The following is a 22,174-nucleotide window of genomic DNA, read 5'->3' on the forward strand; positions in this document are numbered from 1 at the left end:
TAAACCAAAGTGGCGTATCCCAAATTCTCTAGTGAACAAGGGGTCGTGAGACATGAGCAATGCTGAGGAGCCTGTTTGTGCCTCGTCCTTCTGCACTGGTCCTTCCCACTGGTTTGGACTGGGAGAACCAGGACCTGGCAGCTCCAGGAGGAGGAGCTGGTGCCAAGAAGAAGGGCTTAAAAAAAGCAACAAACCCAAAACAATGGTCTGGGAAGAAGATTAAGATCTTGGCTGGAGGAAAGATTGGGGAAGTGAGGGCTCTGCAGGGAGATGAATGCCAGGGGATGGCAAGGGCCCTCAGGCAATCCCACCATTGGCTTATTAATAAGCAGCTTTATGTCCCAGAGGAAGACAAAATCAAAACCATTTGACACATACAGATGAGAGAACAGAATAATTTTCCATACTGTCACTGGTGGAAAAGAGTCTGGGTTTTTCAGGTTTTTTTTAAACTTTTATTTATTTTTTTAGAAAAGGAATAAACTCTGCATGGTAGAGTGTACGGTATATAATTTCAAAACAGAACAAGTGATATGGAATGGATTACTTTCCCAAACTATTTGAAGTTGAACCTAAAATCATTTGTAAATCAACACTCATTACCATGTAAGACAAAGGAAAACAGTCAACATGTTTTTTGTTTGGTACAGATTTCCTCTACCACTTCAGCCTGAATTTTCCCAGGGTTGGGGAGAAAAGGGGGGCAAATCCTGCCCGTTGTCCTAACCATAATTGTACTGACCAAGCTTTGTGCTCTGAGATCTAGCATCATATGGCTTTATATACGTTCCTAAGTGAACAGTGCAACATCATCACCATCTTAAGTGTTTATTCCACATTCAAACTGTAACTGAACATCACTCTGAAACCCTTTCCCGCCCCCAAAACAACAAGAACAACAACGAAAAGCAGAAAGTCTCCAGCAATCAGATTTCATCCCAGAAATCTGTGTAAACTGTAGATCAGGGTTGGGTAGCAGCACAGAAGACAAAAGATGTGACAGCGTGATTCAATAGCGTCTCTAAAGACTACTGTAAGACTGTCATTCTTTAGTCTGCATCTTGCAATCACAATTTGCTTTTTCCCTGCAATACTATAAAGCAACATAAAAAAAAAAAATCAGACTCAAAAGCAAAAGGTAGAAGCCTTTACGGAAAGGTAAAGCTTCTGCTTAGCCTTGAGTGGTCGCTATTAGAAACAGATCTCTGCAATCAGAAGCAAATCTTGAACGTATATACACGATTTCGGTGGGAAGGGATGCAGCCAAGGATGGAAGCCCTCCTAGCAGATCTGCAGACCGTTTCGGCTTGTAGGTCAACACTACACCGCCTTTTGGGGCTGAATAAACCGGCAGGGCAGCCGTAGGCGTTAGGCGCGCTCCAGGCTCTTGGCTCCTCTGTTCCTTGGCTGCGTGGGGGCCGGGAGGAGGAGGAGGGAGCAGGAGCGCTGGTGAGGGCCCCCTTCCCCTCGCTGCGCAGCCGGCAGAGTGATACGTGGGTTGCAGCGGTGTGGGGCATTGCACCAGGGAGGTTAAACGCACACTTTTCTCTTTACCCCCTCCTCCCCAATCCTGTTGGAATGTATCTATATCAGTAATTAGGTAAGTATTAATAATAACTGCAAGCTAGCATAGTCACCCTCCCCCTTAAAATGGAGGGAGAGCAACAGCATCAAACAAATTCCCATTTGTCCTGACATGTGTAACCTTTCCAGATCCTATAGAGCAATCATACGCAGGCGTTTTTCATACTAGAATTTAAAGGAGTCAAAGCTGGTAAAGAAACTGGATGTTTCCTGGCCTAACTGAAGGAAATAATAAACCTGATTAAAGTAAGAGCGAAAGAAAGTAAGCATTAGTGTGTTTACATCCTCTGGTATGTCCCACTTCTCTACATTCTGCTCACAAGCCCCTTCCATACTCTGAGCAAGCACTCCCAAACTTAGAGAGGTAAGGCTTCAGCTAAAATCTCACGGTTGAGATTATTATTTATTTTATATAATTACCATAAATGTAAGTATTTGACTTTACCGGATCCGTGTGGGGCATGTCGAGGGCAAGGCTTGTTAAGTGAACCAGCACAGGAGAAGATTGGACAGGGGTGTAATCCCACAGGATTAACAGCAATTGAACGATGTCCGTAAGCATGGCGCTAGCTTAGTGTGTACGTAGCATCGGGGAGCCTGGATCAAACCCTCCAGCTTTCTGGGCGTCCAGTCAGAACCAGGAAGCTGCAAGAAGTTTTCCTGTAAAACTCCAGTACTGAAATGTCTAAAGGAACTGGACCTCTAACTTTAATGGGCACTGATTTTAGGTTTTGCACAGTCAATTCTAATTAAAAACCAAAACTTTAACAGCTGATGCCCCTGCTGTTGGAGCCTTAAGACACCTGTTATACTGCTGAGCCCTACTCTTTTTTTTTTTTTAATAAAACACTGTTTTAAGATAGAGCACAATAAATGTGCTTATTACGCACTCTAACATAGAGCACAGAAATACAACACTACAGAGTGCAAGTCTAACCATCTCCACAGTGGGAAAAGTGCGAAGGTTAAAAATATGCATGTGGCTTAACACAAGATATTTTTAAAAAACATGACATGGAAATCTCATACTAATGCTTTCATCTTTATCACAAACATGACTGAAAACTTAAGGTCAGTTGCTGATCCTTCTCTCGTAGTAGTAGTAGTGTAATCCTTTCAAAGGTACAATGTTGGAAAGATCAGAGAATAAAAAAACCAAGTGTCCAAAAATGATCCCAATTACCACTTTTCCAGTAGTTATGTTTTTCAAGAAGTAAACACGTAAGGTCACCTTGATCTTCACCATCGGTAACTGATACACTCGGAAACAGCTAAGCCAACCACCTGGACTGAGATCAGTTCGGTGTCGCACACGCACACACACACGGATACACACACAAACACCCCACAGGAAAAAGTGCACTTTCAATTGCTGATACAAAAATAGATTGGCACATTCTTTTTGACACAGTGAAGATATCCTCTTTAAAAGCTTTTTCACGTTAAGAAGTCCTCTTGGAAGTTGCAGCAGGTCTGTAGAAAAAGCGCTATGAGAATGCACTCACGTGGGCTTCCAGGGTTTGTGTGATGGAGAGAGGGGTGGTCATGGAGGCTGCCCTTCAAATTTTTGCCTACTTTTATAGCTGTAGTCCCCACAGGTAGGGTCAGTTGCCACCCAGTTTCAGCACGTTAACCATTTACCAACAGCTCAGTCTTCACCTGCTTTGAGAGAGTAACGATACGTAAATTTGTCAAAGCTGAGAGTCTCACGTTGACGCAGTGTTTCCTATATGTTGCCGGAAAAACTGTTTTGGGGAGAGAGAGAGTGAAGTGTTAGGAGTCTGATTTTGCATTTCCAGTAGTAACTGTGGCTCAAGAGAGCCAAGCGGGAACAGTCGGGAGCCCCTTCCCCGCAGGGCAGCCAGCGCTAGGAGTTCTGCACCAAGCGTCTGTAGTGCGGCATCACTTCGTGCTCGGGAAGGTGGAGAGCAAACTCCAAGGCCACCAGCACCGGGAACTCGAAGGCAATCAGCTCTCGCCTGTTCAGCCGGAACTTCTCTTCCAGTTTCTGCAACGACAGCCGAGGAAAAAATAAAAATAAAAAGTCTTTGTGAAGGAGGATTTGACTTTCTAGTGCTTTCTTACAGATGACATCATTATTCAAAACACGCGTGCTGCTGTCATTAAACCCTGCCCTGCTGGACTTGCATGGCTCTAGGTTTAGAAAATGAGAGCACGATGAACTGGATGTACTGATTCCTTGCTGTGAAGGTGAACTTACAAAGCTCAGCCAGCCATGCTATTTCTGACATGTTTGTCATTTCACTCATTCCATCTCCAGCAGATATGCCTTCTAACGATCATAGTGATTACCACTGCAGGAAGAGGAAACTCCTGGCTTCATGCAAACATCGAAATCACTTGTGTAATGGAAGACATGCGTCTCGTAACTGCTCACCAACTTCCTGCGCTGCTTGAAATCACTAGTTTTCCTTTCAGCATTAGACTGTGTTACAACACCCTATTGGGGAAATTATTTCTGCTACAATTAGATACATTTGATCTTAATACCTCAGAGGCAGAAGGTGTCATCTGCAACAACTGTAAGAACAGTGAGTAATAGAAACTACTATCCTCAAGGGGGATGAGATGGGTTTCATAGCTGGCTTTCTGCTGTAACGTACTAAACCTCCCATCTGCTCTGCTGTTTTCACTGAATTTGGATGCTACAAGTAGGAAACCAGCTGTTCAGGAATATTTCCCCCCCGTCCTCTTCTTATGATCTCCCTGGCTTGCTACTTCTCTGCCCACTGGGTCTACTGAAAAGCTCAATGTGTCTTAAGGATGGCCCAATGTTTCAGGATAGCAAGAAAGGCCAGATCTCCCAACTTCCACTGGGCTGATTTTTTTTCTGGTTATTCAGAGGGTTTTCTAACAAACTGATTGTAGACCGAGCTCTGTGACTGTGGCAGAAGGGCATGAGTCCAGTCCTGCCCCCCAACCAAGTTCCCACGTCTCTTGAACTGAGAGAGTTGGTTGTAGCCAAGTACCCAGCTACCTGCCTAACTTCCTGTAGCATTAAATCAGATTGGTATCTCGGTGCTTGCAAAGGATTACGGAATAACACTCCCCTCTGTTAACTCTTTCATATGGAGTGTGTGGAAGACCAAACACCTTACTCTACAAAAAAACAGTTGGGGTGAGGTGTTCTCATGGGAACACTTCTTTAGGTTTTCTTGCCCAAAAGCTTAACTTGATGAAAGAAATACAAACTTGGTAGTCTATCAATCAGACTCCCTCTGAAATTAGTATCTGCATTTACCTCTCAAAGGAGGGTCCTTACTGACACTCTTGAAAACACAATTAAGAGCAAAATGAATTTCCTGGGGGTTAACTTTTGACTTGTATTGACAGAATGGTGGTCAGACACCTCTCAGACCTCACAGTATCTGACACTAGGGTCTTCAATCACATCAAATGAGCTTCCCACGCCTCTGCAGTGATGTTGATCACTACTACTTCCACATATATGTATAACAAAAAAAGGTATTTAGCTGGCTGTACAGCTGGAAACCTAGAGGAGAGTGTGACCACTGACAAGCAGGCTTGCGTAGACCACACACTGGCACTTCATGTAGAAGGAACACTGGAAACCTATGGATACGTACATCTATAAGATGCTTGACTTCATGTTTTCTGAGGTCACTGCCAATTTTGGCTGCTAAAAGAACACAGGCTCCAGCACAAAGCTTTCTATTCTGCTTGTTCAGCTTCCCCTTGAGAGCGAGCTTCTCAAAGTAGACAAAGGCCATGGCCACTGTGGGCTCTTCAAAACCACATTCTTCTTGAGCAAGCTTGCGCATTTCTCTCTTCAAGCTGAGTAAAGAGACCAGACAAGTATGCTGTGAACTGCGTTTTAAAGCATTTCTCATTTCACCCTAAGAGTCATCCTTTCAGACATTCCTGCTTAGTCAAATGGAGGGGTAAAGGAAAACGTAATTTACTGGCCAGGTATCTTTATGCTCTGTTTTGGGGACACATTTCACGGCACATTTTGACCTCACCCTTCCCCCTCACTGCCCCCAACAGACAGTTGTGTCTAACTGTAAAAGCAACTGAAAAGCTTTGACATTTTTAGTAACAATATTTCATCAGAGGTCTTAAGCTGCATACACTTTATTTAGTAACAACAGCTTGATTCCTTGTGCTCTATATGCAGCTTTGCTGCTGGTTATGGTTGGTCAAATCCAAACCGACAGTCCTTCCATGTACTGCAGTATTGTCTGGTTACAGAGCAACACGACTCAGTATCCTTCTGGCCACTTCAGTCAAATGAAATTATCGTTACTTCAGCGAAGCAGTATGTCTAGCCTGCTACACTGGAAACAGTGATGAAATACTACAACTTTGCTGTGAAGCTGACCACTTGTTTTGCTTCTGGCCATGCTCTCTGAGCAAGGCACGAAAGTCAGCATTTCTCTTTCCTCAGTCTCTTTTTAAGTTAAGTGCCATGAGCTTGGAGAGTTTTTTGTGTTATTTTTCTCCACCTTTTAGTATAGTGCATGCTCAGCTCGCATCCTCATCCCATTGGATGCCGCGTTTGACACCTGACCGGTACATGTTCGTACATTCCCCTATCTTGTTTACTCAGTCTACTAATCAAAGCAATCATCTGACTTATTCTGCACCTCTGCCGGTCACTGCTCCTGGAAGATCAATCAGTGCTGTGCTTTCCCTCATGTGCAACAGCAACTGCACTGAAATGCGAGACAGCTGCGTCATGTTGCAGCCTTACCCAGCAACGTACCTTCTTATTTTACTGAGGGTTAACTTGATGTGAGGGAACTTCTCCTTAAAGGTCTCATTCATGTCCTTCTTGAGATCTGATGGCTTCACGTAGTCTATGACTGTGGTCTGTAACACATGGTCAAGAAAGAATTACTCTTTTGGTTTGTAACAAACAAGATCACTCAATTCCAAAAGCAAGGAATACAAAACAAGTGTCAGTCAGTCCCAATGCTTTCAGTAGAGGGGAAAATTCAGTCTGAATTAAGGCAACAATTTGTTTGTGACTGCTCCGTCAGAACAAGTGACCTGAAATCCTAGATGACCATTCAGTACAAGCCCTGAACAACATGAACCTTATTAGGATCCTCCAAGTATCGCTGAGAGTGAGTTTAAGTGAAATGTGGGTGGATAAAACCTAGCTGAGAAGTCTTGTTAAACCAAAATAAATCATCACAATAACTGATTTGATGACCAGGTTTTGTGTGCATATCTCCATGCGGTTCTAAGAAATATTATGAGTTTCTCTCAAATTGATTCTTCAAAGGAATTGCTGGTACAAATTCTTGACTGCTATAGCATACATTTGTGATAAAATAGGTAATTAGCATACATGTCAGGTAATGCAATAGAGTGCAAGATAGTAATGCTGTCATAAGTTATGCAATAAGTGGACAGAAATATTGAGTTAGGACAACATTCAAAGTGTACAGTCTATTTCCTTTACATTGAGATTTCTATTCCTTTTTGTCACAACCTAAAGAATTTCCCCAAGTAGCAGAGGGCCCTCCCAGCCAGTACTGCAATGCCAGCGCTCGCATCTACGGGTGTGCAGCACTTCCCTCATTCCTTCAGTCTTCGTTCAGGAAGCATTTTGCCCACATCCTCTGTCACCACTCACCTGGCCAAAATCTATCAGCTGAACAACAAATGAACCTTCGTTTTGGGGATGTGCCAATTCTCTTCCCAGCTTTGGCTGCTCTGCCCCTTGGACAGAAGCAGGGAAGAGCTCCAGGGCAGCCAGGGGACAACCCGGTCCCCAGGCATCCAGCTCCCAGCCAGCTTCAAGCGTGGGCAGTGGGAGAGCAGCAGTCTGCAGTGCAGTATATTCTCCTTCCAGTAAAATAATTTTTCCCTTCTAATTTCTGTTTATGATTAACCTATATTATGGCAAAGGGCTGTTAATGCTAAACAAGAGGTGGAAAGAGGCATGCAAAACACTTGTTGCATGTTATGCCTTTATAGAAGATGGAGCCTCACTGTACTATATCCTCACAGGAATCTAAATCAGCCAAAAAGACTGACTGCATATGCTTGCAGGTTTTTTCAATAATTAAAATGAAAGGGCTTGGGGAGGAGAGAGTGTAATGGCTCTAGAGAGCAATCGGACAACTCTTGTTATTCAATCATGCTCTTGGCTGGATCAGAACTGAGCATGAAGGGGAGTAAAACACACCTAACTTTTCCTGCACTTTATTTGGGAGCTATGGTACTGAAATAATGGATAATTATACAAATTTAAAACAAAGCAGAGTATATGTTTTCCCTAAATAGTGCACAGCAGTATTTGAGGTAATTATACTGTAATAAAGAGGAAAAAATCAGCTCGTTGCCACAGGGTGCTGTTACAGTCATACACACGTTTCAAAATGTGGGCTATTCTGCTATCTGACCTGCAGTATGAGAAGCATCATCTGTCCAGATAAATTGTTCCCCACTAGGTCGTGGCAGGGAATTCTGCTGGGCATGTCACGCACAACAGGTTCCTGCTGTCGTCTTAAGTATAAATGTTTGCAAGCCCCCTCCGACACAGTTACGTGTTAAGCACCAGTCCAAATTTTGCTAAAATAAAGGGGACAATTTATTAAGGAAATTTTCCATCCTATTAAGGAAAGCTGCCAGTTATAAGAAATGGTCAAAAAGGAGAAAGCTACATCAACCCCCTTCAGCCACCCCTGCTGCCCTGCATGCGTATGGATGAGCTCGAGCGCAGGTCCGGGCAGATGCTGCCGTGCCACTGAGGTTAAAAATTCATATGCTGTCTTGACGCTGAGGCAGGCAATGCACCATCATGCCTTAATAAAAGGAAGAGAGGAAAAGACAGGGAGGAGAAACTTTGCCCTATACAGGGTTGGAGGGAAAGGCTTCAACTGAATGTGTGGGTCTCCCTGGTTTTAATCTTGCTGAGGTTGGAAGGACATACGCACGCACCCGTGCAGCCGTGGCTCTTGGTTGCGGACAGCTTCTCATGTGCTTCATCTCACCTAGCAGGGCTCAGCCCTCTGAAGCAGAAGAATGAAGATCTTACCAGTTACTCCTCCCCATTCTTTCCCTGGGATGTCGCTGCCTGCCTGCCTACTCCTTGGTTTTGTTGCCAGAGGATCATCAGCAAGTTGGTTGCTTCTGACACACACATACGCTGGGAGTTTTATGTGTTAAGAGGGTTCCTCTTAGTTGTGCTATAAGAGGACTATGGAAACAAGCCATATAACATAATTTAGACCAGTGCCATCTGCTACTCAAAGTAGAGAAACATAGGTCTACGCTGCTCTTACTTACAGAGTCAAGAGACGCTGAGCACATAAAGATTACCTGCTATTAAATCCAAAGATTATTTTAGTTACTACTAGTATTTTTTGGTTGTCTCGGGCAACCCTACAAAGAGTGAGCTCGGTGTTACTGTGCAAAGCTACATGACATCTTATTTCATGCTTCACTGCAAACTTAACTGCTCGTTGTTTGCTCTCCGTTAGCACGGAGCTCCTTAGTTTTATCTTGATTATCTCCCTCAAAGTGATCACGTTTTTTTCTGGCAGACTTGCCTTTGGCTCTCTCCAGGTAGCCATCTTCCTCTGCACAGAGGAGGATGCAATCACACACGAACCTCGCGTGCACGACAGAAACCACTTGGCAGCAGCAGAGGGAGGGCCCGGCCATCCTCCAGACTCAGCTGACGGGCTGCACAGAAATTATGCCGGACAGCAAGTTTCAGTTGCTTTCACCTCTAAGAAGTAGGTGCCAGCGTGACCCCAGCTCTGAGGGCGACTGCACAGAGCGGGGAGCGAGCCCCAGGCTCTGCCACACAGCAGCAGCCCCCCCAGGGTGCACCTTTCCCCACAGCCACTCTGCAGGCACCGTCTGTTTTACCTGGGGCTCCTCCAGGCCGTGGGAGGTTTGCCAGAATTCAGCTAAATTCTCTGTAGAAGGAGAAAAGCTCTTTTTTAAAATTTTATTTAAAGCAAAGCACTCAGAGGCTTGAGAATAAGGATTAAAACTGAAAATGGTAAGGAGGTACGGCTATTTTTAAACACAGAGATTTGTCAATTTTGTCCTGTTGATAAGAATCTCCCCCCTCAACTCTGAATACTGCTGCTTCCTGCGAGACAACAGTCTCTACGATATAAATCACAATAATGAAATCCAGATGAAAGCTGGTGTGTGCTGGTTTTGATTCATGTAACAGGATAATGGCAGCATGTTTGAACACACTGGCTCTAAGGCAGCTGTCTCATCTTGTCAGTGCCATGCTGGAGAGCTCAGCTAACTCCCTTATTCTCAAGAAAAGGAATTGTGCAACTTCTTTTTCCCCCCCCCCCTTGATTTTTTTTTTCATAGCTGCTGCAGAAGCCCAACTTTGAGGAGTGGGATGCTGTTTGCCCAGCTGGTGCCTATAGAAATGTGTGCATGTGGGACCCTGCCCACCAGAGAGGCAGGCAGCAAAAAAAAAAAAAAAAAAAAAGAGTATCTGTTGACAGGTAATTCAAAAGCAATGCTGAATTAGTGTCTGTTGAGTGACTGAATCAGTTACCCTTTCTAACTGTTGCTGACCAGGCACCCAAGCACCCCTCTCACCGTCACGCTGTGGCTGGGGCACAGCACCCACGAGGCTACACAGAAATCCCGGTCCCCGACCCCACTCCTGCCCGGGGCACCTCCTGCACCCCACAAAACAGCTTGGCACAGAGCAGCAACGCCTGCTGCTGCCCCGGCCCACAAGGGATGGAGTGGAGGAAACCTCTGGGGTGGCCCAGCGACCCCCAAGGACCAGCTGGGATCTGACAGGGGAGGGCTCTGACCTAACATCATCCTTCGCTGCCTGCTCTCTGCTCAGCGTTTATGCTTCTCTTCTCTGTTTTCGGCCATTTCATTGTGCTTGAGCTGCTCGCGAGTCCCAAATGAAGCTGCCATGTTGAGGAGAAGACATGACTGTAAACAGTGTGGATTTTTGTCTGTCCGGAACAATTCTGATACTGCCCATGTAGCAGCACCATTCAATACCGACACCTGAAAATTTATAAAGGGTTTGCAAATATTTCCCTAAAAGGAGCACAGCGTTTTTCTATCCAAACATGCTTTCTTATACATAATGTTATTCCCTACCAGGCAGGCACTCTGCACTCCCAGAGCTATCATCAGACACAAGAGCAAGGCACTGGGAACTACCAAACTGTCTCTCATGCTCTAATCTTGAATGTTTGTAACTTCTGTCATCCAGAAACGTCTGTCTTGTTTCTCACAGCTTATTTGCACAAAACACATTTCACTTCAGTATTCAGCAATACTCCTTCGTGAGCTCTCTTCACATTCTCCGTATACAAATCTGTATATGTATATTTTAGTTTGGCGATGGAAGTTGCACAAGACAAATGAAAGCCTTGATATATGGTAGCTGACAGACGCCTGGACAACATGATGAATGCTTCGGCCGAAGTCTGTACTCTGCACACTTTTTGCATGGCTGGCAGTTTTGAACTTGGAGGTTAGCTTGTGTGTTATTCACAAGTGTTTTCAAGCAGCTGCTTTCTCATAGGAAAGCTGTATATATAGTTTCATAAATATGGGAGGAGGGAGGATGCCTGAAATGGTTGGAAAGACTGGCAAGATGAAATATTGTTGAAAATAAATCCTACTTTGGCACGCTACCAGTAAAAGATGATCTAGCCTTGGATGCCTCTATCTCCCGCTTAAGAAGGATAAAATCAGAATAAAATAGATAAATAAAATGAAAGACATACGATAGGCTCTCTTCAGCTGTCATTACTGTGTACCCCTGATAAGTCTACTTCACAGAGAGCAGACAGAAGACTGATACCTTTAACAGACTTTCGGTAGGTCAATGGTAAGTTCTCAACCACATAACAAATGAAAAGAAGCCAATGACTCTGCACTGCCTGGCTACCTTAATGCATATCACAGGTGACCAGCTATGTAGCTATAAACTGTCAGTAACCTAATTCATATACTTAAGGCTGAAGATGCATATATATGGGAAATCCTGATAGAGCAGAGGCTTGAAACGGTGATGGAAAATGGGAGTGATTCCTTATTTATAACTGAAAAAAAACCCAACAAAAAAAGGAAAAGGAAGACTAGAAGATGTTTCTGTTGTTAGAAAGTTATTAACATTGAAGGATCTTAAACTGAAAGATTTCGAATTTCACAAAGCAAGTAATCTCAAAACTGCCTCTTTGAATTAAGGTACATGGAAGGCGCCAGTTTATTTTATATGGTGAACACACTGGAATCATTCTCAATTAATACAGTGTGTCATTGTTACAAAATAGTTGTTTATTGGAGTCTCAGCCAAATATAGCATCAAATGCATAGAGCACAGGGTTTAAATATGAATATATACCACCAGTGTGATCCTCTGCTCCCTGAGACTTTTGGGTACAAGGTCAGCAGCTGATAAAAAAGCAGTCTGGAGATGCTTAATTTACAACTACAGAAGCAGCTCAAAGAATAGGGTGATGGCACCAAAGGACGCTGGCTGTAACGGAGTACTCCTGACCTTGATGCTCCTTGTGAAAGACAGAACGGGGGAGCGAGAGACTGAATGCGCTATATCATCATGCAGGGCTTTTGTTAGACCAAACGGCCAGGGCAGCAAGCAGTTCTAATTTTAAAATCACATTGGAGGACTAATATTTAATAACGTAGCCTGGCTGTGCTCAACACTAGTGCAGTACCTGGCAAATGCAGGCTGACGGTCACCCGCTGTAAGAGCACTGCAGACTTTTGCGACGTGCTTTTTTATTAGTGGTGTAGAGATGTCAATTAATTTTGACATAATTAAACCAATGCACTGAAATTGTAGTTAAGTACCCAAACCAATTTCCAAGTGTATCTCTTGGGCATGGACAGATGGATATTGCAGGGATGTTGTTACAGAAGGGTCACTCAAAGTCAAGATGCTACTGATCTGGGCTTTTCTTCTTTTGCTGCAAGTTTTGGCAGCGCACAGCAGCCAGCTAACACGCTCCCGTGTTTCTGTGTTACCAACAAAAGCAGGACTGCGGGGTCAGCCTCATGCCTGTTGCAGTGAGCTTTCTCCTTCTGCACGGAAGGAGTTTATTTCTGCTGGCAAGAACACAGGGAGGCCAGGGAGGCACTGAGGAGTCTGGACGTACGCTGGCCGACATGAGACCCTAGCAAAGAAATTACTGCTCTGTCTGGTAGATAAAGTTCCTATTCCAGAGAGATTTAAGAATCTGCAAGAATTCCTGTTTTAGCCGTATCAGCCAGGAAGACATCTGTTAACCATGACATGAGTTTCCCTCCTCCTCCCGCCCCCCAGCATGAAATTTTTCTACCTCTTACTGTTTATATTGCAGCAGAGACTGTAGACTCTCCTACAAAGACAACACAAAGCGAAATAATTTCTCCAGGGTAGACCAGAATTTAAATATGACTAATACAATTAACAGAAGCCGTAGAGTTTGTGTTGGGAAAGTATTGAAGCTGCTTTTTCAGAATCGTTCCCTGACAGGCTGTTTGTGGGTATTACTTTTAGAAATGTGACAGGGAAGTGTATACGCTTTCAAGCCAGGAACTTCACTGCAAAAAAAAGACCAAACTGAAAGCGCTTCTTCCCCACAGCTATCTTCAAGGAGGAAGCTCAGCTAATCCTTGAAAACAGTTGAGGACTTGCAGTTAAAAATCCTCTGCAAGTCAGGACTAATTCAGCTCAGTGAAATTACAAGACTCTAAAGTCAATGTCAGTGATTATAAATTCGGCCTCCACAAAAATGGAGGGAACCGCATGTCGAGTGCTAACTGCATGTATTTCAGAGTAAAATCCAAGCCAGACCACACATTTTGTCCGTCTTATGCCTCGGGATAAAGCCTGCAGTGTTTGCTGATGCAGCACTCGCCCAGATCTCAACAGAGTTCTACCAGCAGAGAAATCCTGGCCTGCAAAGCACAAGCCAGGCGCCCAGGAGTAATAGCGGTGCGTGTAGCTCTATCCTGCAGTCAGTGCTGCAGCCCAGCACCCAGCCTCGTTCATCCACACCGCCACGTGTTCACATTCCTCTCGCACACCTTCCCCCCATTAATTGCTCTGACATCCATAAGGGAGGGGGGGAATATCTACAAGCTTGCAGCTGCCAAGCATTAATGTTAAATGCTGGCCAAGTAACGAAACTTTAATTACAAGCTGCAGCTCTCCACACACAACAAAATGTTTGGCGCTGACATCAGAGCCGCTCTCAGCTGCTCCGGCACTTGCGAGAGGCAGTAATTACAGCTATATTCCGCTCAGGACCAGAGACTGGTTTCAATCTGTGTAGAGCAGCTCTACAGCTCCGCGGTCATTTGGCAGAGGTCTGTCACTACTGCGATGGCTGTGCACGGTCAGGAAAAAACCACAGGTTTCTCGCTGGCCTCAGACTGCAATTTGCTTTAATTGCACCATACGCCGATTTTTATATTTGGGGAAGAAAATGACTTGAAATTACAGCCTATTATGCTCCTGCTCACACTGATGTGAACTGCAGGGAGGGGGAATGCCATCTGAGTCAGGACAGTCTAATATGGATGCGAGTAGTCTCCTACATAGCCAATATGGCCCTATATTCACCAGCTCGACGCACAAGCCCTTCTTACTGCAGCCCAAGCTGCAAAATCCTATTTAATCTGCAAGCTCCCAGGACACTCTGGCACTACCTATCCTCCCTTCTCTCAGCTGAAGGAAGCACCAGCCCCTTGTGAAATCTCTCAGCCAAGCACCGAAGAACAACCACCCACTCCTTGGTTCTTGCAAAGCTGTGCAGCTCCTGCATGGCATCACAGCTATCGTGCTTTGACAAGGGGCAGGTGAAAACCTTGAACAAGAGAGCTCTTGGCATGTGCCTGTGATTCCCACCAACAAGGAAACACAGCACTTAATGTCCTTCAGCCCTTTCTTAGATTAGTGCCTGACTTCAGAGAGGGAGACGGGAGTGCTGCAGACCCTCAGGCAGTGCTGAAGAAGTGATGGCTGGAAGGCAAATTCAGGCAAAAAAAACCCAAAATGTCAAATAAGAGATTTTTCCAGACACAGCAGTAATTAACCCCTAGAGAAAATGAAAAAGCAGGGAGACCCCTGTCAATGCAGATATATTCTAGACAATGACATTAATTTTAACAATTGCCCTTGAAGTCCATTTTTCACCTTTAAAGTGTCTAGTCATACCTCTGTCACAGTGGAAATCCCCAGTCAGGTCCTTTTTGCAATAAAAGTACAAATACAGACCTCAAAATGCTGTGGTTAACCAGCATATGGAAAAGAAGGGCATCAAACACCCACTCCTGGGCGGAGAACTCCCCTGCAGGATGCTATCCTGGCTGCCCTGCTTTGATTCACCTAGCCATGTCCATCTCAACACCAAGCTGAAAAGGGATCAAAGATCTCAGGTGATCCTAGAGGACTCAGATTGCCTGGCGCACATTCGCAGCCTGAGGAAGGTTAGAAACACAACCATGACTGCTAACGCTATGTTCACTTTGGATGCCGGTTAACAACATCTTTCTCTTTGAGGGAAGACAGTTCCCTGTCCATGACAGTAACCATATCAAAACCTAACAAATATTTTCCCACCCAGATGTAGCTGCCATAACAGGTTGACACTTTATGGGTTGGCAGCCAAAAAATAACTTGCCAACCCTAAAAGTAAAACTGGCTGAAAGCAAGCAGAGGACATACTGGACTTACCATTTGAAAATTTAGCAAAAACACAGCCTCAGAGCTCAATTAAGCGCTCTCTATGCAACAGGCAGAACACTCCTGCCAGCAAGGACATAAGCTTCAATCTACATGAAACACTTAAAATCCATTTATTTTGAACAAGGAGCACCCAAGAGCCCTATTATCAAATAAAGACCAGGGTGGGGGGCAGAAGAGAACCTACAAAGACCGTTTCTTTACATGTATTAGCAGGTTCTTAAATAATATCTTCTGTTCCAAGTTAAGTGAGGACATGGACGACACTTTAGACCTCAGTGTTTCAAATCCTATCCTATTTGCATATAGATAAGAATACTAGGTCACCACTTTGGGGGGAAAAAAAAAGCTTTTCCCTGCTGCCTACTACTACTTTGGATGTATAATTCAGACAGATACGTGCTCACATGCATACGATGGCACTGCATCTTGCAACAGTCCTGCCAAAATAGCACACCAAAGTCTACAGACTTGGTGCAACCAAAAAAGGGCTACAGAAGTCTCTCACCAGAGAAACCACTGAGTTAGAGCACAGATCAAGGAACAATCACGCGTCTGTATTGTTACGGGTTTGGATATAGTGAAAAATACACAGGCTTGCTTGTAATTGCTGCAATTAAAGGAAGGACTATCCCATGGTGAAATAAATACCTGGGAAACAAAGGCTCTACTAGACACGAAAGTGCTGTTCCGAGGAGTGAATGATAAGCATCAAAACACAATGCAGCTTCATGACTTCAGAAAAACCCTAATGGGCATCCTCCTATTTTGTAATAGATGCCAATTAGAGGAAGTATAAATTCTCCTCTGAATGCGAGAGAATGAACACATTGTTTGAACAAGCCTTTCATCTATAGCATTTATGAAATACAGCAGTAATAAAAGCTTTTACTTTTGTAATACCTCCACGAGTTTGCTTTTACATGTCCCGGTAAGTAACTGTCATTTAGAACAAAGCATTCCAAACAGCTGTTATTAGTAGTTTAAAAACAATAATAATCTTCTTAAAATACGGCCAAATGTAACCTCAACCTTCAAAATATTGTTACCAAAATTTATCTGTGCTACACCTAATTCTGCGTATCACTTACCATATATGAAGGAAATATTAAAACCCGCTTATGTTTGCCACATGGCCATTGGGGATCATCTAAAAGATTTGGGTCGTATTCAACAAAGTCTCCCAGGTCGCTACCTATAAAACAATGGTAAATATAAGAAAGGAATTCATTACATCAGGAAATGTCTGGACTTAACAGAAGGGGCAAACAAGTTCACAGATAATGCACAAGATGATCTTCATGCAAGATTTTTGAAAGAGTCGAAAGATTTCTCTAAATCTTGAAAACTCTAAGTATTTCAATACTAATACAATTTGCAAAGATATAGGGGACCTACAGCTTATGAATTACCTGGTAAATGTGAATTTAGGGCTTAGAGAACTCCAAAATTATATAAAGCTCCACAATGACTTTCATTCCCAGCAACAAGTTTTCATCTGTTTATGTGATGTTTTGATTTGTTTCATTTAACATGCCAAAATATCTTAAGCATATAGTGCTTTGGCTTATGTTTTGTGCCTGGTTTTGTAAACACAGCCCTTTCCAGCATAATAAAGGTCACAAGTATGATTTACACCTTCAGCTTATGACTACCGTGTTGCCACTGTAAATTTTCCATAGCAAAGGAAGATAATGATAAGCCTGATGTGGGAGGAACAAACAATGCCGGTGACAGGAGGAGGCATGCCGAGTGCCATCAGGGGCTGTCAATACGACCAGCAGTCTTGTTTACTTAACTTTCCATCATTCGTAAGCCAGCTTTGCTAAACAAACAGGGAACGAGCTCTGTTTCACTCACAACATCAGACTATATTTTGCTTAATTTAAGCAAAAAAGGGGGCTGAAATATGACATATGTCCGTCCTTCACAATAACTGCCTATCACCAGGCTATGCAAGGATATTAAAACAAGCTTCTTGAGAAGTTACCTGCATCAATGCTCCCCTGGGTGCTGTTAGCTCTCGCCAAAGAAAGGCTACGATGGCTTGCATTGCGAAATTGGGAGAAGGATGAGGTGGAGTCTATTGTGTTTCTCCGAGTTCCCAGAGCATTGGTGGGAAATAGGAACTGTGTATAAGAAACCGTCTAAAAAGAAAGTCAGAATGGACAGACAGTTACTCTCAGCCCAGCTCGGCCGCAGGGAATGCCTTTGGTGCATCCCAATTGGAAGCAAGGGAAGCCAAATTAGCGGAGGATTTTCTGGATTTAATAGTTAGGCACAGATGAATAAACATCAGTCACCTACATTTGTTTCAGTGCAGTCAGTTTATCCATGCAAAAAAAAGCTTTTGCAAAGGCATTAATTCTTCAACAGAACAAAACCACAAACACACACACACTAGCTCTAATACACTGGGTTTACAAAATCCTACTCAAGGGTCAGATTTAAAAATATGTCCATGTGGTTGGGTTTTTTTCAGTGGGCCTTCTCTGTAGCAGATTTCAGCTGTTTCTTTACTGAAACAGCATCATCTATATGGGTCCCTCAGCACAGAGCTGCCAGAGGCAAATCACTTGCACGTTGCTAAACTTAAGCACTTTCTCTGGTATTTTTCTCCTTTAGGATTTTGTCTGGCAGAATCTTATTGGTGTTGTAAGTAAGCTCCAGTTTATAGCAATGGTTGTGGGAGATCGTTTACTACCTCCCAACATGGACTAAATGAGAATGAATAACTTGTGATAAAATTATTTTTAAGAGTGTACTGATTCTCTGCTTGTACCCTTGGCCAGGAATAGGCTACACCTTGCTTCTTGTAGGTTTGTTTTCCAAAAACAACATTATACTGAAGAAAAAAAATGAGTCTCAGACTCTAGACTGGTTTACGAGGAGGTCAGAACAGGTATCAAATAAAACATGTGAGCTTTCATTTATTTATAAGCAGACAGATTGTCCTCAGGAATTTACAGCCTGTGGTCTGGCCTGACACCTGGTTAGGTGAGCACACCATGTGTAGCAGCATTGACCTAGGGCCTTTAAATCCATATATGACAGCAGACTGGGTAAACTCAACTGTAAAAAGTAAATCAGGCTTTCAGCAAAAAATCTTTTCATTTATGATTAAAATCATCTCTCCTCTATACATTTGTTTAAAACAGATCACTTTCCCTAAAGATTCATAATTGCTTATTCTGTTCAAGTGAATGCACTCTTGGATTTTGAAATACTCATCAGATTTGTACTACTGTCTTCCTGCTCTTTGGAAAAATGTACTGTTAAGCAAAATTTATTTTATCAAATAAAATTGAGAGCAAACAGAATTACAGCTTACAACTCTCACCAGACATTATTTACAAGCCCCTGACAACATACTCTGCAGTGATACCTCCTGCTAGAGCCAGGGGAAGGCTGCGTGATTCAGTAATGCTTACAGACTCAGATGTTGCCAGAGGCAAATTTCTTCAAGGAGACAGAGCTGTTTACATTGACAGCTTGGGCAGTCCTCCTGAATTTCTGCTAAGCTTATTTACAGTTTGCACATACTGTGCTTTAACTACTGTGTTACACTGCATGCTATAATTTATATTTGTGCTTGTTATTACTTAAGCCATTTTTCCCTTATTACATAAAATCTAAGGGAGCAGGAACTGAAGCATCCCCACCTTCCCATCCGCTCCAAGCTCCACACCTTCAAGACCAATTATCTCTTTCAGACACACTCCAGTAGAATGGCACTGGCGTCCACCGTCCAGCTTCATATCCCTGGGAAACAGAAACCAGAGCAGAAACAGCTCTTAATACACACACCTTGTTCACCTTCCACCGCCCAATGCTGAAATAAGGTAGCAGCATTAATCCAAACATGCCAATGCAAAGCACAGACCAGACAACTTTTCCTATGGGCAGCACGTGTGTTGTCTAAAATACATCACAGGAGAAACCCCCACTTTGTTCCAGGTTGCACCTCATACCCCACCTATGGTGCAGAGCAAGGTTCCCCATTATTGGGTGCCTCTGACAGAACCTGGCACTGGGAAGGAACTGGAAGTCATACACACTTCAGGTGAGATCCAACAATCTAGCTTCAACACTTGACTGCCACGTATCCAGCAGAGAGTACATACCCATGTTCCCCTATGCCGTTGGACAGAGGTAATTGCCTGTGAAAGCCTCCGGAAGGATTTCTGCTCCTCCAAGCACAGGAGAGTGTCCAAAGCCCAGCGACCCTCCTGCTGGAGGCTGGCAGGAGAAACCCATCTCTCCATCACCTCGGGATGGAAACTTGGGGATCTACTTTAGAAGGACTGACCCATCGACATCTTACACTTGGAGGTAAATTAGATGCCTGAGACAACCAGTCTGTATCCCGTGCTTTAGCCTCACGATCAAAATGTGAGTGAAGGTAAAAAAGACTACGAGCAAATTTGTGCTCCATAAATGACAGCTGTATACAACTCTAGAGTACTTATCTTGCAATATTTTCCTGGTTGATTTCCGCTGAGGTCCAAGTATGTGCTTAAAAGTCTGTGTGGGAGAGATGCTGCCACTGAGGCAGGGAGAAGCCCTGCAGGCTCTTTACCCAGTTGCAGGGCTGGGCTATCTCCTACTGTGTCTCTGCACACCCTGTTTCTTTGTCTTCCCTTTCCAACCTGTCACTCATTTTATTTCTCTGAAACACAGCAATTGGTGAGTCCCCAATAAATCATGTACCTTACTGCTGGAAAAATCCAACACGTCTATCTGCTGGAAAACATACTTCTGTGACAAAGGAAAAGACTGTATCAAGTTTCTAATCCCAACAAAGTCCTCTTAGTTTCTTGACTGGGGTTCACTTAGCTCAGTGTCACATAATCGTTCTTGTTTCCTGATATCATGTTACTGGGGGGCTGGACAAATAATTATGTAAAAATAACCCTGTCAGAGGCATGGGATTAGCCTCTCCGCTCTTGCGCAGAATGTGCTTAAAGGAACTATTTCTCATAGAGATAAATGCCAAATAGTAACCATTTCAGCAGGTCTTATCTATGAAACAAACATACAACCTGAGGGAGCCCCCACACCCAGAAATGAAAACAAATATCTGAATTACCTGAAATAATATCAGAACAGGTTAGTTTCCTTCCACTCAAAACCTTACAGACATAGACTAAGAAATAATGCCATTATGACTTTGAAAACAAGTCACGGAGAAACTTCTCCATGCAATTAACAGACAAGGATAGGTAATTCTGTAATTCATCAAATGAAAATCTGGCACCCTTTGAAGAGTCAGCACAGCAGCTTTAAAAAAAAAGAGCAGCTCTGGGGACTGAAAAGAAATCAGTGCTCTGGGAGCAGGGAGCAGGGTCAGCTGGCACGTGTGAGCACACATGGGAATGATTCCTGGACATTAGCTGAAGATCGATGGACATTAATGCCTCCATTTTCCCATCTTTCTGATGTTTCTAAAGAAGACTGTACCTTCAGGACCCTGTGAACAACACTGCAGTCATTCTTCCTCATCCTAGGTGTTTTGCAAGGGCTACTTAGGGTCTTCCCCTCCTCTACATATGCTCTATATTTCTAGGTAGTATATGATTGCTTGTGTTGTAAAACAGAGTAATAAAATATTACTGTTCAGCGAGAAACCTGTCCATAAAACAGAGAATTAAACTCCCTCTCTTGAGGAAAATCAGTACTAAACAATGTGCAGTTTCTTATCAGTGTATAAATGGAAAGGCTCATCCTAGCTTATATACATCCTCCTCTCACTGGTAAAAGATCTTGGTGAACACCTAATAAGAAATTCCCGGGCGACTTCACTGTATCTTTTTTGAGTTCCCTATCACTATGATCAACAGCAAGCTAGTCAAGTTTTTGCAGGACAAGCCTTGACTTTTTTCCCTCCCTCCTATTACAGACAAAAAGTTCATGAATGCCCTACTGCTGGGGGAGCCCCAGCACAGCTGCTTCCTCCCTACACCCCCAAAATGCCAAGAGCAGCTAGGAAAGACCTGGGGGATGCCTCTGCTTTGCCCTCTCCAAACGGGTGAGTCGTGCCTGGGGACCAGTCAGGACGGTTGTCTGGGTACAGCCACCGCACCAGTGCTGCCACCACTGCCACCAAGTTCTTCAGGACACATCCCCTCACATGGCACCACAGCCAATGGGCCCCACGGGGCAGAGGCATATGGAGGATAGGCACTTCATATAAAAAAAAAAAAAAAAAAAATCAAGCTTTCACAGTGTTTAAGTTATTTAGATTACCGACAGGACTGAGGAACTGCACAAACAAATATCCAGTAGTAAAGGGTGCTTACAAAATGCAGAGCAGGAAACATGGTCCTTGCCAAAGAGGCTTTTAAGCTAAGAAAACTTCCTTCCTCCTCTTCCTCATCTTTGATTTTCCTGTTTTATTTTCCAAAACTGCTTTTTAACAAAGTTTTCAAGGGATTCGAGCAGACACAGAAAAGCAAAAATAAATCATGGGAACTTAATTTTACTACTTTCACTTTATTTGAGCAGAGAAAGTTTGAGGAAATGAGAAGATCAGGGATGACATTTCCTTAGGAGGCAAAAAACTAGATCCCAGTTTCTGACAAAGTTTGGGGAGTTACCCTGATCTACATCAATGTCAAGCTCCAGATATTCTATCTGTGCATACCATTTCCAGAAAGCTGAGCAGTGTTATAAACTACACTCAAAACTAAGCATATTGTTTTAGTTATCCAGGACTGCAGAAAAAACCGAAAGTTTCTCCATCTAACAGAGTTCACAGGTTTTCTTGGAACAGTACCAGGTGACTTGGGATCCCAAATTTGTTGTGGGATGGTGAAAAGTTTTACTAAACAGGTAGATAAGAATCAAAACAGGAAATCTCACCGTGTCTTTTACTAGTCAGGT

General features: G+C 43.5%; 1 protein-coding gene across 1 annotated transcript in view; it reads right to left on the minus strand.

Moving 5' to 3' along the window:
- Positions 1-1,177: 1,177 nt before the first annotated feature.
- CABLES1 (Cdk5 and Abl enzyme substrate 1) overlaps positions 1,178-22,174 on the minus strand; it is a 75,910-nt gene continuing 54,913 nt past the window's right edge. The window contains exons 5-10 of the mRNA XM_050891034.1: positions 18,955-19,054; positions 17,283-17,439; positions 16,384-16,487; positions 6,332-6,438; positions 5,193-5,400; positions 1,178-3,592 (exon numbers count right to left, since the gene is read on the minus strand). Of these exons, the coding sequence (XP_050746991.1) occupies positions 3,452-3,592; positions 5,193-5,400; positions 6,332-6,438; positions 16,384-16,487; positions 17,283-17,439; positions 18,955-19,054 (817 nt within the window). The 3' untranslated portion in view covers positions 1,178-3,451. The remainder of the gene's footprint in view (positions 3,593-5,192; positions 5,401-6,331; positions 6,439-16,383; positions 16,488-17,282; positions 17,440-18,954; positions 19,055-22,174) is intronic.

The sequence above is a fragment of the Gymnogyps californianus genome, chromosome 2 (genome assembly GCF_018139145.2).
Source record: "Gymnogyps californianus isolate 813 chromosome 2, ASM1813914v2, whole genome shotgun sequence".
Classification (NCBI taxonomy): domain Eukaryota; kingdom Metazoa; phylum Chordata; class Aves; order Accipitriformes; family Cathartidae; genus Gymnogyps; species Gymnogyps californianus.